At 30.9% G+C, this 18,272-nt stretch overlaps 2 protein-coding genes across 4 annotated transcripts in view; both read right to left on the reverse strand.

The window, feature by feature from the left end:
• Positions 1-7,228, reverse strand: part of LOC123009464 (protein TANC2) — a 112,061-nt gene extending 104,833 nt beyond the window's left edge. For all 3 annotated transcript variants that reach the window (XR_006413014.1, XM_044405804.1, XM_044405797.1), the window contains exon 1: positions 7,110-7,228. The gene's annotated coding sequence lies outside the window, so the exon portion shown is untranslated. The remainder of the gene's footprint in view (positions 1-7,109) is intronic.
• A 9,071-nt stretch (positions 7,229-16,299) lies between these two features.
• On the reverse strand, positions 16,300-17,490 carry LOC123009802 (leucine-rich repeat and fibronectin type-III domain-containing protein 5-like). The gene is made up of 2 exons (XM_044406322.1): positions 17,295-17,490; positions 16,300-17,243 (listed from the first exon to the last, which is right to left on the reverse strand). The coding sequence occupies exons 1-2, from the start codon at positions 17,295-17,297 to the stop codon at positions 16,314-16,316; spliced, it is 933 nt and encodes a 310-aa protein (XP_044262257.1). The 5' UTR covers positions 17,298-17,490; the 3' UTR covers positions 16,300-16,313.
• Positions 17,491-18,272: the final 782 nt, after the last annotated feature.

Raw genomic sequence — 18,272 nt, forward strand, 5'->3', positions numbered from 1 at the left:
GTGGTAACTACTTATTTTTATTGCATTTTTGAATTCCCCTCTTTAAACTGAGTAAAATGTACTTAGTTGTTAGTACTTATTTGTCATAGTTTTTGACATATGTCAATTTTTTGGTCAAAATTTTCATTTGCAGAAGTTCATTTCAAACATCACAGGTCTTGAACCCTTTGCGATAAGTAAATAATTTTTTGCATTCGATTACCAAAGGTTCAAAAAGTTTTCTCGAATTTTTAAAATTGTCAACTGTCAAATTGCAAGGCTAGTATGATTTTTTGAAAAATGATCATTAACAAATAGCTATAACTCAGTTTTTTCAAATGAAATGACTCTATTTTCTCTTACAATTTTTGAAATAATCACGAAAAACATGTTTTTGTTTTTTTATTTTTAAAGTTAAGCAGGTAGGTTTTAGAAAAATACAATAAAGCTATGACATAATTAATACAAATGTTCGATATGTTTACCATTTTCAAACAGTCCAAAACTCAATGGTAAACTGATTGAGTGGCTTCCATTATTTCATTTGGTTGATGATTATTAAATGCCGCCTCAATCCTTTGCCTTAATTCTTCGTAATTCCGGATGGGTGTTGTGTAGACAAAATCTTTAATACGTATTGATTATTTTCCAAAGCCTACGTGATTAACTATTAAAATAAAAAACCAAAATACGTTTTTCGTGACTATTTCGGAAACTGTAAGAGATGGGATTAGGACATGTTGTTAAAAGTCCTACAAATCGATGTACTTTCGATTGCTGTTTAGAAAATAGGGTCTGAGTTATAGCTGTTTGTTAATTATCATTTTCAAAAAATCATATTAGTTTTGCAATTTGTCAGTTGACAATTTTGAAAATTTAAAAAAACTCCTCGAACCTTTGGTTATCGAATGCAAAAAAAAAATTATTTACTTATCGCAAAGGGTTGAAGAGCTGTGATGTTTTAAATGGACTTCTGTAAATAAAAATTTTGACCAACAAATTGACATATGTCAAAAACTGTGACAGATAAGTACTTTCAACTAGGTACATTTTACTCAGTTTGAAGAAGAGAATTCAAAAATGCATTAAAAATAAGTGGTAACTATTTAAAATTTGAAAGTTGCGCCAATTTCTCGTGGTTCCGGAAGTTCAGCCATTTTGAAAATAATTTAATTGAACTTAGACTGGTCGATTTGGGTTGTGTATAAAATTTCAAATTCCTGTCTGCATTAGAAGTTATTTTTTTAAATATAGGCTCTAAAAGAATCACCTTGTATATACCTACATTACTAACATTAATATTCAAATGAAATAAAACTTAAACTTTTTTGTTTTTGTAAATCCGATTATTCGATACCAATTAGTTTCCGCAAAAATTGAGAATTTAAAGATGGTTTCAGTACTTTGTTACTACCGGAAAATATCCTTTTCATCATTAACTTAATGATTAGCGGTCTGAAAAGGCGTGTTCTGAAACCGGTTTTAATTTTACGCATCAGCAAGGGAAAATATTTTGGTTTTCATATCATTCTGAACCTGTAAATATTTACCCGCTCATCACTATGTATGTCGCTTTTTCGGCCAAACTTTTCGCTAGATATATCAGTATTATACGAAAAACTGTCACTTTATACCCGAAGTCAACCCTCAGATTTATTTCTGTTCGAGGCTAATGGGCCGTGAAGGGAAAGGATTCTTTCTTTCGTTCGTCGGTCTCGACTTATCTACTGACAAATTTTCGTAATTTCGTGTTGGAAAATAAGATGGATTTTATGTTATCTTTCCTACTTGAGGTTTTTCAAGCACACAGCAGGCGTGTTATGAAAATATTAATTAAAAGCGAGAGAGCAAATTAACTTTATTATAATTTTTGGTTTGGGTTTTATGGCAATTTCGCGCACATTAAAATGCAAACAGGACCGTACTGTCCTGCAGAAAATTTTCAGAATTCACTTAAATTACAGTACAAAGGTTAAAATAATACGCTCTGTTTTACGATGACATTTCGAGCTTACCGGAAAGACAGAATTCCACAGGAAGTGACGTCAAACGGCGAGACTAAATTTCCGCAACGATGAACGCCATTCGCGTTCTGGTGACAATTTTCTCACTATTTTATTGTCTTTTTTTGCTCAACCTTCAACAGATCCGGAAGAAAAGACCTAAATTACATTCTCGAATTCTTAAAGTTTCCTATTCTGCGAAAGAAAAATTCTAGAATCGATGGAAAACATAACGAATCATCGCTCGACCGATATTGAAAGAGAAATATTTCCGATTCCCGGAGGCTTGAGGTATTTATTGACATTTATAGAAAATAAATTCGATTTTTTTATCACGCGGCCGCTTTCGGGGAAGTGACAGAAATTTAGAGATTTTGAGACACTATCAGAAAATTGTTTAGATTATTGACAAACTAAATATTAATTTTTGTTTTACAATTTTTATGCAAAACAATTAAGTTATTTTAAATGAAATATTACATCAAAAAATTTAAGTTAAAAGTATTTTTTTGATTAAACAAAGAAGAGTCGAAAGGCAAAATTACAAGAAAATTCAACATTTGCAATAAATTTCTGGTTAAATAATTCCAGATCACCTATAAATATTTTAGTTAAAATAAAACATAGTCCGTTCTAAAGGAATTGAGGAAAAACTATTTCAAACCTTTTAAAATTCCTAACTCTACGAAGTACCTACTCTAATGAACCGAAACGCTAATTGCAATAACAGACAACTGGAATCTAAACTAGTCTATAAACAAGAAACTTAATTTAACTACACTACTTCAAAAAATTAAAGGAACAAAAATTTTTAAATCGATTCGTCGAACCCTTTTCTCGGACCGATTAATCAAAGTTTGCAAAAGAATTAAAGGAGCAATTACACATATTTAATTTCTGAATATTGTCTACTCTTCATCAAAATCAAAACATCAATTTTTTGATTTTTGTACAATTTTACGTTAGTTGTTTACTAAAAATAAAAAAAATAAACATTTTTTAAAATTGTTTTTGAGAATTTGTAAAAACATTCAAGACACAGTACTGCTTAATTTTTGAAAAATTATTCAAAAAAATTTTTTTAGATTTTTTTAAATTTGTAAAAAAATTCAAGAAACAATACTGATTGATTTTTGAAAAAGAAATTCAAAAATAATGTTTGAATTGGTTTCAATTTAAATTCGAGTAATTGTTCATCAATTTGCATTTCCAGAAGAAATAAAAAAAACAACTCGGAAATTAATCTCAAAATCTCAATATGGAAATAGGTATCTCAAACAGTGTAAAAAATCTTGGAATTATAATGGATTCGGAATTACGATTTAAAGAACATGTCAACTTCATTGTAAAAAGGTTTTGTATTGGTTTAAAAATGTTATATTCCAATTATCACGTTTTGACTTTTAAACTTCGAAAAAAACTATGCGAGTTATTGGTGCTTTCCAACCTTAATTATGGTCTCATTATTTATTATTCATGTTTAAATTATCAGTCTAAATATAAATTACAAAAAATACAAAATTCGTGCTCTCGTTTTATTTACAAATTAAGAAATTCTGATTCTGATCTCTCTCCTACAATACAATAAAGTTATACAATACTTTTCATTTGTTTAAAGAAAAACGTTCAGTGAACAATTTTCGCAAAAAGATAAAAATACATTTTTTGAACTTCTAGTTTTTTACTTTTGCTTTTTGTAATTTTCTTATTGTTTTAATCCATGTTATTTCTACTTAAATAGTTTTTCTTAATTTTAGTTAAACTTTAATGCAATTTTTCATTTTTCTTTTTTTTTTTTCTTAAGGGGGTTAAGTATGAATAGCTGATGCTAGACTTCGCCTCCCGAGTTGTATTTACTTGTACGTACAATTCAATAAAGCCGCTTTATTATTTTTATTATTGTTGTTTTAAAAATCTTATTTGAAAAAATTCAAGAAACAATACTGATTAATTTTTAATAAAAAAAATCCTACTTATTTTTTTGTGTGATGAATCGATTTAAAAATTAACAGGACTATGAGGGGTACATAAACAAAAACAAGAAATTTTTCTATTCCTTATGATATTACTTAGCAATGTAGTACGGCAAAAAAATTACCAAGGATTTCAAAATTACAAACTTACAAACAAGCTTCAAAACAGTTTTTTTTAATCTAAATATTACTATTTTTGAATTTGAATTTTGGAGAAATTTTTGTTCTTTTAATTTTTTGGAGTAGTTCAAAAACAATGGAATTGTTATCGACATGGTCAAAGTTTTAGTTTCATTCAACTTTCAATTTTCTTTTGCCACAATTCCGGAAACGATGTCTTTAAATACACTAAAGTTACCTTCAGACCACCGGAATTAGAAACTCCCAATTTTGTTATCGGTGGCAAAGTTGAAATACTCTCGTCGTTTGGTGCAAATTGTCTCTAGGGCGTCCGTGGTTCCGTGTCATAAACCGCAAAGGCTACATCTCCAAGCTTTTGAGCTATAAGTGGCTGCAGTGAAAACCCCGTCATGTGTATAGCATTTCTGACCTCGACATGTACAAATTTGTCACGTCTTTGTCTCCGGATTATTCCGGACGCGCATACAGCTCGGTGACGCTTTTGAACAAACGAAATTTATTACACAAAAAAGCGATTTCTACATGGTGTAAACTGTCGTATTTAAAGCGGAATCTAAAAATAAATCTGAATATAAAAACCGTTATTATCTCCGCGAACTGGTAAATAGACACGCAAGATTGCGCATGTTCCATTAGCATATATATTGAACTTTGGTAAGGAAAGATTTTTACAAGAAAAGATGACATTTTCATTTTTATCATGTAAATATTTGGAGAGAGTTCCTCAAATTCTAGTCTAGTTGTTTGTGGGGTTAGTGACATTTGGACGGGAGGATGCAGCACGAGTCTGTATTTCCCCTTCTTTTTAATCAGTTCCGACTCTCATTATGTCAGTTGAGTGTTGATGGATTCCGAATTCTTGGGCCGATTGATTCAATGCGAAAATAATGAGTTCCAGAAATAACGTCCATGTAGAACAATAAATTAAATCAACAGCCACTCTTTGTCAATCTACAAGGGACAATTTAATTTGATGGTCTTGGAGCACCCTGTCGAGTTCAATGTTCTGCCACCCTTACAGATGTTTCCGATCTTTTTTCCACGAGATACGAGACGTATGGCTTGTTTTTATTTACCGCCAATCAAAAATATAAGAGACTTCGGATTTCGGATTAAAGGAAAGGAAGTAGCGGCTAGCAGCGTAATCGAAAATATACAAAACGAAATTTAAGGCGTGAAGAAATATACAAGAGTGAAATTTAACTTTCGTGCTTCAAAAAATTGCTTCAAAAACATGTCGACAATACAAAAGTTTGCAATTTTTAACTACTAATAATTGATCAGAAGTAACGATTTTTTAAATAATAATTAGCAATTTGTATTCTCTATACAGGGCGTTGACGAACTTGAGATTGAAATTTAAATAAAATGATATTCACTGTAGAAAAAAACTAATACGCTATATAAAACAAAAAATTACGATGTGAAAGGAAATAATTCATTTTATATTATTGCTGCTTCGGCTGCAACAATCAATTTATTATTTTAATATTTTTTGCCATCCATGTTCATGAATTTGGAATAAAAATAAGAAACACGAATCAAAACTATTGGAAACCATTTCGCTGGAAGAAATTAAACATAAGATCTTCGAATTTTGATAAAAACTAAAGCAAAAGCAAAGCAAATGATGACAGTGTCAAAACTATGAAGTGACTTTTCTCTTTTATTGTGGTGGGTACTATTTTTTTTTGCTGTTACATTACAATTTTGTATGAACACGGAAATAATTTTAGTGACCCTCAAACCGTCTACCAATATTTTGGAGTTAAATAACATTCTTAATAATAACAATTGTGTGAGTTTTTTTTATAAAATTATAGGGAAATAATTGACAAAAACAATATGAGATTGAAAAAAAGATATAAAATGCAGAAAAAAATAAGTACAAATAAAGAGAATGCAGGAAATTAAAAAAGGGACAGTAGAAAGAGAAGTAAAAACGCAGTGAATACACAGAGACCAGGGATACTACAAAAAAAAATGCAACAAGAATTAATAGTAACAATAAAAACTAAAATAGCGATACATAAAAAAATAGAAGAGAAAATAAAAAACTTTGAATAAAGTAAATATGTAACAACATGACAACAACACTAAAGAGAGATACTGGCTGCGCCAGAACTAACGCCCCTGAGAAAAATGCCATGAAAGATAAGATCCCAGGAAAATGGAAAAAATGTAAAAAAAAAAATATCTATAAAAATTTCGAAGTTATGAGAGTTTAAATTTTGCACTTTGACTCTATTTATTTTTGTTGGAAAAATAATTTTTCAAGTTTTTTGCTGCAGATTATTAGAAGAGGAAGCTGTATCCTAAATTGTAACTCTGTTTTTAATGTTATTTGAGACTTTTATTGTCAAAATTTGTGTACCTTTACTAAATAATTATAAATAACTATATACAAGATCATCAGTATCATTAAATAGTCATAAAAAATGTCAAATGTCAAAGTTTTTTGACAAATAGTTTTTTTTAACATTTTATTCATGTTACTGGTATTTTATCTTACTTGAGAACGCGAGTTCTGACACACCCTGTATAGTTAATAAAAGTTGAAAAATGCTAGAAAAGTGACTCCCAAATTCAACAGATTACTTTGAGAGATTACTTGTTCCTTGTTTGAAACAAAATCGCAAAATTATATTTTTATATAAAAAAGTGAAAATTGACGTAATGACTTTTCTACTTACTTTTTTGATCAAAAAAAAGGTCTACAAAGTAATTGGCTTACACTTTTTACGATTAAATGTATGTAAAATAATTCTGGAACACCCCGTATTCATGGAAGAGAAATGCTAATCAAATTGAGATAGGTCGACTGAGTTATGTCGAAATGTAATTTTCATTAAATTTGGAAATGTTCCAGTAGATGCCACAGCGCTTTTGGACGCCAATAGTAATTCTGTTAGGAAATAAAGAACGAGATAAATTGGGATATTTTAGCTTTTTTCAATATTTAAATAATTGCAAATTTGCAAAAAATTGCGCAACAAAATGGATCAAGTCTCACCAGAAATTCTAACACTTTTGAATAAAATTTTCACAAAATCACTTCACTGAGACACCCCGTTAGCCCGTGTGATGTTCGCGGGAGGTACTGCCAGCCCGGCCCTGCGGTACCCAACTCCGAACTAGCGCCCCATGGCCCCCATAGATATATTTAAACGTTTCGTTCACGACTCCTATTTTTAGCATGGGAAGTTCGTATTTTTTTTCCTCTCGCTGTTTTTATTACACTTACACATTCGAGTTCGTTCACCACGACACAGGGATGTCCTCGCTCGTGCCCCAAGCAGCTGATACATGAGACCGGGGTAATCTAATCACCGAAGCTCGATGACGGCCTAACGAATGGAATAGTAATAGCAGCGATTTTTTACAAGGGGGAGAAACTGCTTCGAAAATAGAAAATGTGTCCTTAATTGCAAAAGTAATAAAATGATAATAATAATAATAATAAAGCGTCTTTATTGAATTGTACGTATGTACAAGTAAATACAACTTAGGAGGCGAAGTCTAGCATCTGCTATTCATACTTAACCCCCTTAACAAAAGAAAAATGAAAAATTGCATTAAAGTTTATCTAAAATTAAGAAAAACTATTTAAGTAGAAATAACAGGAATTAAAACAATAAGAAAATAATAAAAAGCAAAGTAAAAAACTAGAAGTTCAAAAAATGTATTTTTATCTCTTTGCGAAAATTGTTCACTGAAAGTTTCTCTTTAAACAAATGAGGAGAATTGTATAACTTTATTGTATTGTAGGAGGGAGATCTTTTAAATATTGCTGTTTTAAACTTTGGGAATGACAGGTCAGCAATATTACGAACAGAAACTTGATGACAACTTTTTCTCGAATGAAATATTTCACGGAAATAAGGTGGTGAAGCAGTAATAAACATTTTATATATGAACAATGACAAGAAATAATTGTATATTTGGTCTACCGGCAGCCAACCAAGTTCTTTTATTTTTTGAGATACTTACATGGTCAAATAATCTTAATTTGTAAATAAAACGAGAGCACGAATTTTGTATTTTCTGTAATTTATATTTAGATTGATAATCTAAACATTAATAATAAATAATGAAACCATAATTAAGGTTGGCAAGTAATAACAATTTCTCACAAAAATCTAATTAAAGTATTTTGTTCAAAAATGTGTATTAATACAATTTTTAATTATGTAATTATTTAATTATTTTTGCATTTAAGCGACGTTGCTAAGCTTGTGTTTCTCGGAATGTGCTATTTCAAAATTAGATCTATCTCTGGAAGTGTGGGTGCTGACAGAAGAGTAATTATGTCGTCTAGAAGGTCTACAACAAATCGCAATTTGAGCAAAACTACTTACACGTAGGAGGTCTAGTAAAAATATGATATTTGTAGAGTAATATCTGTCGCAAGTTGCTGCGAAAATTGTGTGTAAGAGTCGTTATCACGACTTTAGTCTGACTACATTTTTTTTCAAAGGTAAATTAGTAAAGTTTGTTTTTTATTTTGTCGAACGAAATTATTAAGACGTTCCAAAAAATCGACCCGAATTTTCTGGGTATGAAAAGCACCACTATTGTTTAAAAAATCGTATAAATCCCTCCCCAACTCTAAAACTTTTCTCTCCAACTATCCCAAATCCCATTGCTCTCTAACGCCATTCCCATTATGCCAGAAAATTCAAATAAACGCCACCGGTATATCCGTTTGTCTTGATAAAATGTTCGCTGGAAGTTCGGTCGTTAGACATCTCAAATGTCAAAGCCTTGCTTGAATATGAAGCAGGAAAGAGCATCAAAGAGGGGTGCATGATGCGACACTGTCCGTATTAACACTGACATTGCCTTAATAGCCATCGATTTAAGTCGTTCATTCTCAATATGTCCGAAAATTATCCATTCGGCATAATTACATCGCTTTTACACCATTCCACCAAGCGAGGCTATCAGTGGCGGCTCGTAGTCTTTTATTGAGAAGAGGCAAATATTTTTTTATATAACAAAATAGAAATATACGTGTATCTACACATGCCATATATTTGAAGACCAAAAAATGATTTTTTGCTTGGCTTTGCAAAAAGCTAACTTTTAACAGCAAAGAAAAATAACCTATTTAAAATTTTTCAATTTTTTTAACGGTTCACTAAATTTATTAATTTCAATCAATTTGCGGGTCCGAATTCACGTTTGGGGCCCTATTTTATGTACCCTGGAGATGTAATTTGCTACTCATACATACAGGTGACTCAGGGGTTCGTGCACGTTCTATAACTTTTTTTCTATCCAAGTTATCGACATGATTTTTTTTAAACGGTAGATCCAACAATCAGGCACATTATAAAAATATTTTTATTCATGTACAAGGTGTCCCAAATAAGATACACAACTAAGTTTTGTTTTTTTAAATGAAAACACCAATCTTTTATTACATATCTGGATTCGCCACTAAATTGTCAATATAACGCACCTTAGTTTCTTAGACTATCCATCGTGCATAGACCCACAAAAATATTCATAACTTCAAAACTATTCAAGACAACTTAACCATTTTTTTTACACTCGATTAGTTAAGCTTTAGCACATCTCTTAAGAAAAAGGCAAACTCAGAGTCGATGTTCCATCGCCTACTACGATTTTTTGGAAATAACAAAGTACAAATGGTAATAACTCGATTTTTTTAAATGCAACACTCTATATTTTATTGCATCATTACATGGTATTTTTATGAGCTTTTTGTCGATGTAAAGTTTATGGGGTCTACTTTGTAAAATTTGTACAATTTTTGCAAAATAAGAAATGTTGATGTTTTTTCTAAAAAAAAAAAGGAATCGGGAAGGTTGCTGTCGTAAAATTTGACACTTTCGTGTACTTTTAATAATTGTACACATCTAATTGTCAATAATGAATTTATTTATTGGTGAAGCTGAAAGAAATCCTTTATTAGCAAGCAAAATGTACCGTCAGAAATATCCTATCTTAATCGTTGGAAAGGCAGAGGCCCGCACGATCTCTAGACCTTACTCCCATCGATTTTTTTCTTTGGGGGTACGTGTAAGAAAGAGTTTTCAGAGATCGTCCAACAACTGCAGATGATATGAAAAACAGGATCACGGAAGCCTTCCATTCAGTTGATGGAGCAATGCTTGCTAGAGTTCGAAGATTCTTTACTAAAAGACTAGTAGCTTGTGTGGAACATGATGGTGACCTATTTGAGCAGTTTTTATAAAATTTTTACATTGTTTTCTGTTAATCGTTCTTTCCTAGTCTTGTAAAGATTACTAAAATTGTTTCCTTTATTGTGTTGTACTCCTGTTTCTATTACAATTTCATTGTTTTGAAACACATTTTTTTCAGAATTGCATAGATGTGTGAAAAGACAACGGCCTACTCGATTTCTTTTTTTCAGAAAACTACCATCAACATTACTTAATTTTCTTCTTCTTGGATTACTTATTTTGCAAAAATCTCATAAATTTTACAAAGTAGACCCCATAAATCCTATATCGACAAGAAGCTCATAAAAATGGCATGCAATGATGCAATAAAATATAGAGTGTTGTATTTCAAAAAGTCGACTTATTGCCATTTGTATTTTGTCATTTTCTAAAAATCGTAGTACGCGATGGAACATCGACTCCGAGTTTGTCTTTATCTCAGAAGACGCGGTAAAGCTTAAGGAATCAACTGAAAAAAGTTGGTTAAATTATCTTGAATAATTTTGAAGTTATGAATTTTTTTATGGGTGTATGTACGATGTAATTTTGATACATAAATTGGCATAAGTCAAAAACTATTGCAGTTTAATCTAAGAAACCAATGTGCGTTATATTGACAATTTAAAAATTGAGGTTTTCATTTAAAAAAAAACAGAACTTAGTTGTGTATCTTATTTGCGACACCCTGTATTTGAATAGAAATATTTTTATAATGTGCCTCATTGTTGGATCAATCCTTATAAAAAAATATGTCGATAACTTCCATAGAAAAAAAATTGTTGAGCATACACGCACCCCCTGGGTCACCCTGTCTGTTCTTGATTTTAAGTGTGTCTTTCTTTTGCCCTTGGTGTTTTTTTAAGTTGTCATACCACAGTTTTAGTCCGTGCTTCCTCACCATGACTTGAAAATGGTCAAAAAAATATTTTTTTTGTGTTTTGCTTCCAGTTAACCACTCATATTTAAAATACCAGGAATTTGCAAAACAATATTAATAATTAATTTTTCTATGACCCTAAGAGAAAGTAGGTTTTTCACCCTAATTTCAGAAAGGAAAGTGGCCAATTACCTCCCTCATCTGTCAACATTACAATAAAAATGTATAAAATCTCTCAGGGAGGTAAAAATTTAACCTCCATCATAAAATCTGAAAAACATGCTGTTAGATTTAATGGCAAAACTGGGATATTAAGATAAATTGTTAGTATTGAAGTTTTTCTTGCTGGATCGTAGGAAAAATTATATGTATTACATTGAAGGAAAGTGTCTTTTCCTCCCTGGGTGGTTACTACCCTCGACAGGTCGTATTTGATTCATTTGACAATGCTCGTGCAGTAACTTCCATCTGTGAGAAGAAAAAATATACTTTCCTTCCTTGTAATTGAAATAAATATTATTTAAGTTTTGATGAGGTGATCCCAATTCTTTTGCATATAACTTATCGTCGTACGAAAGTCGAGAAAATTTATTTGTTATTAAACTGAACGATACCTAACAATTTCTAATAGTTACCTTTTTCATAGACACATTCATACTCAAGATGGACATATTTACTTATTTTCACAACAACCAAACACTACACTAGAAAAAAACTACACTAGCCTTTTCAAAAATGTCAGCTCTTCTCCAATAGTGACCTGCGCACTGCTTACCAGAGCTGTGAAGGCGCGGCGGTTTATTTAAAACTGGTTCACTATTATTAATGCAAAAAAATCAACATTTGAACAAATAAAAAATTATTAAGCTTAAGATTATAATTTACGATTGGAAAAAAGTCAAAATAATGTAAATTTCTACTAGATTATTTTATTTTTAAGTTCTATTTTCACTGGGGAGGCCCTAACGAGCCGCCACTGGATGCTATTATATCAGACCAGGAATTCGCAAAATTAATTTTTTTCAATCTCAAGAGACAAACATTTTAAAAGTGAGTTTCATTATGACAAAACTTTTTAACAAAGACGAACGAATGCGGGAAACTTGTAAACTAGTCCAGGAATTTTTCAAAAATTTAATTCGTTTTAGACCGAAATCTCATTACACTTTCGCACATAATCTCCAAAATGGGGGTTAGGTTTAATTGCTCCAAGTTAATAAACGTAGGTCACTTGTGGCCCAACAATTAAAATAACAACTGTTTTGTGCCAATAAATTACGACCAAACTCCTCACATAAACCAACTCGGATGATTATAAATGTCGAAGATATCTTCTCATATCTGAATTTCCAACTTATTCAACTATATATCGCATATCGAAACCACAAGGGAATAACTTTAATCGTAATATAACTAACTTGGCTATTGGCCATCTTTGTTACATCCATTGCATTCAAATCTGATTTGGTTGCATCACGTAGAGTTTAGTTTGCGGTCTTGGGGCTTTGACAAACTTCGGCTGCAGCTTATATACCACATATCATGCGGGTTTTGTTTTGCAAAAAATAATTTTGGCTTTATTTGTGGCTGAATCTTCTCATTTCAGGCACGTTTTTCATATTTCAGCGACAATATTTCCATTTCGAGCCAAATAATTGAAGTAAAAGCGTCCTTTTCAACATCAACGCTTTTATGTGCAAAATTTATCAAAGGTTGTAAAACGTGTTGAGTGTTTTAGTATATTGTTTCGTATGAAAAGCAATAAATCTTTTCTCACTCGACGAAATGATTTTTCATTTTGAAAGTTTCTCGATGAGAATTCAAAATTAAGTTAGGCAACACAGAATGTTTCAGAGTTTGGTTTGTCGAATTAAACTATTCAACTTATAATCAAGAGCGGCTAAAATAAAGCAAATAGTTGATAGAGTTGTATCGATCGTTTATTAGATTATTACAATCCCCATTAAAGTGTGTAGATATCAGCGTCATATTTAGTAATAATAGGAGATTACCGGTTTTCCAACGCAACTAGGCATATAATGGGTCGGAATTATTTTGGCTTATTGGCAATTCAGTGTTTGGGCATTGCGAGATGTTGAATTATTACAGGGAAACAAAATGAAGCAGAAATTAAACACTCGTTTAATTAAAACTGTAATAGATATTGCCCAACCAAAACTGTTTAAAAAATGAGTCAAAACATCGCCAAAAAATCAATAATTTAGACTAAAATATATGAAAAATTATATTTTATATAAAAATTTGAATATTACGAGTAAACATAGAGAAATGGATGGAAAAATTACTTCATTGTTTTTAATACATTTGAGTCTATGGCCTAAGATACGCATTTTATTTATTTGAATTCCTAGTTACTTTTTAAAATTATTATTCTGCTGTTAATGTAGGAAAAATAATTCGTGACTGTTCTTGTACTGTTTTTAACTTGTTTATACTTATTATTATGTAAAATATTTTATTCTTATTATTTATTTCTTAAAACTAGCAGATAATAGTATCTTATGTTATTAAGAGTAAAAGTGATAGTTTATGTAGCGAAGCAAAACGTTTAATTCAGCTAAGCCCCATAAACTCACTTATACAAAGCAACTTGAGAAAAGTAATGGTGGTTGCATCGAGAATTTGGTAAGCTAATTATTCCTGGTGAATCACCCTGTATTTTAAAATAACATATACTATTTTATCCAAAATGTATGCAGATTGAGAATAAAAACCAACGCTATAATTAGCAAGTAAATGAAGAAAATAATCAGAATGCTTTCCAATGAAATCATAACAACTCTTATAAACAAACATCACGCATTAGTATCGGAATTTCTGCTAAGATTTTCAAAAGTTTTTATTAATTTAGTACATGATTAGTGCAGGTAGTGGTGCAAAATGTCGAATGCTGATTATCTACAATGTACCTCTCCAGAAATTGTTGAAGCAACGACAGGGACAAGAAATACACAACACTGGTAAAACAAAATGCTTAAATTTTTACTCCATGGCTCAAAGATAAAACTTTTCTTTGTGACATTTAATCATAAAAGTGGTCACTTTTGTGACGTTTGCGGATAAAAATTTAGTGCTTTAAAAAGCACTTTATGTAATTTGTGTTCTTGTTTGCATAAAGATCAGAACATAACATTAAAAATTTTGTCTAATAATAATAGTATATTATATCACAAGGTAGAGAAGAGATTTTTTAGAGCCGAGCTGTTTGATGGTACGCTTGCAAGACTATAAAAATCTTCTCTACCGATCTACCGTGTTTTATATAATATTTTTTTCACTACTAGCACATTCATTATCCAGAATACAACGGCGAAAAATATAACCCTACTTAATCAACATGTTGCCCCAGACGTAACATGTCGAAATTCACAACTAAATTTTTGTTAATTCACTATTACCTACAGTAATTAATTACTTACCTGAGTTAATAAATGAGGTTATGTCATTTTTGTACTTCTGCAACTATTAAAGAAATTTTCTAAGTTTATATGTATTTAATATGAAATATTTCTTACAATAACAAAGACACTGCAAAGAAAAGGAAAAAAGTGTTAAAATTTGCCTCACCACCAATAGTATTTTAATAAGAAATAAACCTATTTATTGTTTTGACATAATAAGTATTAGAGTTGAGGTTATTCTGATATTTTTAATGAGGAAATGTCAGTTTTTTTATTTGAATTTGCATTAATTTCATTTCGAAATACTTCCGTTAGTACTTGTAATGGTAACAGTTTTCAATAATAATATTCTAGAAATATTTGTACAATGTAATACGCGTTATCAGTCGTGACGTCACAGACGCGACTGTACTGAAGCTAAACATACAGTGTTGCCAGTTGTGATACTATAGTAGCAAATTGATACTAGAGTTTTTTTACTAGATATTTATATTTACTTGTAAACAAATAATAATTTATATTCTCAGCCAAATACACATTATGTGAATGTTGATACTTTTTATTTTGTTTTGGTACGACCTAGCCACTCTGTCGTTTGCAACTTCTGGCAACTCTGTAAACATACTTTGAAGTACACATTACACAAAAAGTGAGGTTAGAACAGATTAACTTACAGAAATGTTGACTACAATTGTTAAAACTATTACGAAACGACACACATTTTTCATAGCAACTATTTCCTTGGAAACATAATCTCCCTATACGTCCAGGATTCCACGTACCTCACTGACGTCACACTAATAGCGCGTATACCCTCCAACGTCGGTATTGACCCACCTCTAATACATTATAGTCCTTGATCTATAATGAAAATAATAATTGAATACTAGGAGAGAAAAACAACTTCACAACATCTCGACAAACTAAATAATGGTATCTTTTACAGCTAGTGGTGAAAAAAATATAAAACCGATTTTTTGTATTCTTTTATTAAAAAATTAAAAAACCATTCAAGAACCAATAAAATAGTTCAAACAATAATCAAGTGACAATCTTTAGTTAAATAATCCTGTAAATTGGAAAAATACTAACAGAAATCTTTATATTTTCTAATTTCAACATAGTAAGTATGTGATTGATAAAATACTTACTTTAGCTGAATCACCTACATAGCGCTTATTTTTTTGGTGGCTTTATTAGATTTCGAGAAACATAAATTATTACTTTACCGCCAATGCGCCAATAATCAAATAGCTTATCACTGTTACAGCTCAATGAAAAACAAATTGATTCAATTGGTTTTAAATTCCATTAATGATAACAAACCCGTCGGATTTTCATTTTACGATTGTCAAAAACGCTCTTACGGTTAGTTAAAAAATGATTCAGGATCGATTAGTCTTCCTATCGTCGTCGAAAAATTCTTTTCTCGATTTGGAATCAGCGAAAAGAACAATATAAAAGGAATTTCAGTGCCGAGTAAAAGGCACATCGGAAATTGGGACCTGATTTCACGCTTGGCGCCCACGAAGACCACGGAATATATATGAGAAAATCACGACATCACCGAGCTCGACTCCGGGAGCACAAAGAGAACCGGAAACCACGACTTAATATATCTGAAATTGAACTAGAAGACGACTTCAAAGCACTTTTGCCAAATTAACAAGGTATTCGCATTAAAAATCTAAGAATTGAGAAGTAATTTATTGATAAATACACGAGTCATAAGAAAAGGGATTAACCCTGTGTGTGACTTTCACAGTGTGATTCAATTTTAATTTTAATTCTTTCGCAAATTGTTCGACTTTTTTGCATGGGATTGGGTTTAATTCTACGTTAAGTTCTTCCAAACGTGGCATATTTTCCGCAATTTTTGTGGCATCGAAATGTGTGATTGAATTTCGTCCAATCGCACGATCCGTCACTGAGTCTAATCCTACAAATTCGTCCCAAGTCAAATTAGTGATATTATTCGAAAGCAAAATAAGTTTTTTCACCCGGGCATTATTTTTAAATAAATTTTTCGGTAAAGTTGTAAACCGATTATAAACAAATACAATTTCTTCAATATTCTTCAAATCATCAAAAACACCAGATTCGATTTCTTCAATACCACATTTGTTCACTGTTAAGTGAATCAAAGAGTTGAGATTTTTCAAATGGTCGTGTGTGAAATGTGGAAGCTTTAAATTCTCAAGGTCGAGATATTTCAAGTTGCTCAAGTCTTCCAGAGCTGCTTTTTCGATAAAAGTCGATGAATTTTTGTAGTTACCAACGATTGAAAATTCTTCCAAATTTTGGCAATTGTGGAAGTGACTTTTTCTCAGTTTTAACAAGTTTGTTTCTCGACTTAAAACGAGTTCAAACTTTCGTAAATTTGGGTTTGAACAAATTGCTCCTGGATGAATTTTTGCGAAAATTTTAAGATGGGTTACTTGATCCAGTTTTGACAATGAATCGGAATAGAGGTTACCCCAAACGCCCATTAGTTCGACTTTCGTAGAAGATCCATTAAGTTTTAAAGGTTGTCCTTCTATAAACGAAGCGTTGTAAACTTCTGAAAAAAATTGCCATTCACCAATGCCACTTGATTGGCCACACTTTATTAAAAGAAAGACGAATACTAAGAATTTCTAAAAAAGTTAACATTAAAATTGCTTCGATTTCATACAAACATCACAAACCATCTTGAGCAACTATAATCAAAATATAAAAATTTTCTATTGACGAGTAAATGTTAAGAGGTTATCACTTATCTTTACTAAACACATGACAAAAATAATAAAAAACTACTTGGTTTAAAGAAACTACGATGCAAGTGAAACTTTTTTTTTGATCAATACACGTCAGTCCACTGATTAAAACACACAAATACCGCGAAGCACTTGCACGAATGAGTAAGAATATAAATGCTACACAGTCAGCTGATGCGAGCCATGGGCGCCACCATATTGTAATGCGACATGCGATAGATGGACGAAAAATTTGAGGCGATAGAATAAAAGTTTCACTTTAAAAAAACAATTAACTGAATTTTATTTATCATATTATAATCACAACTCTTAATTTTCTGAAACTTCTACAGTGTAATTTAGTTGCGACTTTAGTTCATTCCAAAAAAATTAAAATTTCTTTATTTCCCGCACTTTTTTCGTCATTAAAATATTTAATAGAATTTTGGTCAATACAAAAAACCTTATTTTTTTTCAATTTAATACAATCTCAGGAAATCAACTGTATCAAAGGGGTGCAAAAATATACAAAAGGTTTATTTTTACTGTGAAACAAAAATACAAACACATTGTGTTATGTAATGATTAATTAATCAAAAACTTCGCATAAATCGAAAAATCCAGGATCAAACTTATGCCTGATTTCAATTGTGCGATTTAATTTCTTGCTAAGCTCATTAGCGAAAGCTTCTCTCTTCTTACACTCCAAAGGATTAGGAGTAAAATCCAATCCCGTCAAATTCGGCAAATATTTTGCAATTTTTTCAGCATTAAAACTTGAAATTTGGTTTGAACTAATATCTAAATTCTTCAGCGATGTTAAACCATCAAATATGTCCCAAGACACATCTGTTAAATTATTTCTATCCAAAGATAAATTTTCCAATTTTGAACTATTTTTAAAGAAATTTGGAGGCAAGTCAGTTAATT

Source organism: Tribolium madens, unplaced genomic scaffold (genome assembly GCF_015345945.1).
Source record: "Tribolium madens isolate multiple individuals breed KSU strain unplaced genomic scaffold, Tmad_KSU_1.1 Scaffold_7;HRSCAF=85;Tcas5.2_LG10, whole genome shotgun sequence".
Taxonomy (NCBI): Eukaryota; Metazoa; Arthropoda; class Insecta; order Coleoptera; family Tenebrionidae; genus Tribolium; species Tribolium madens.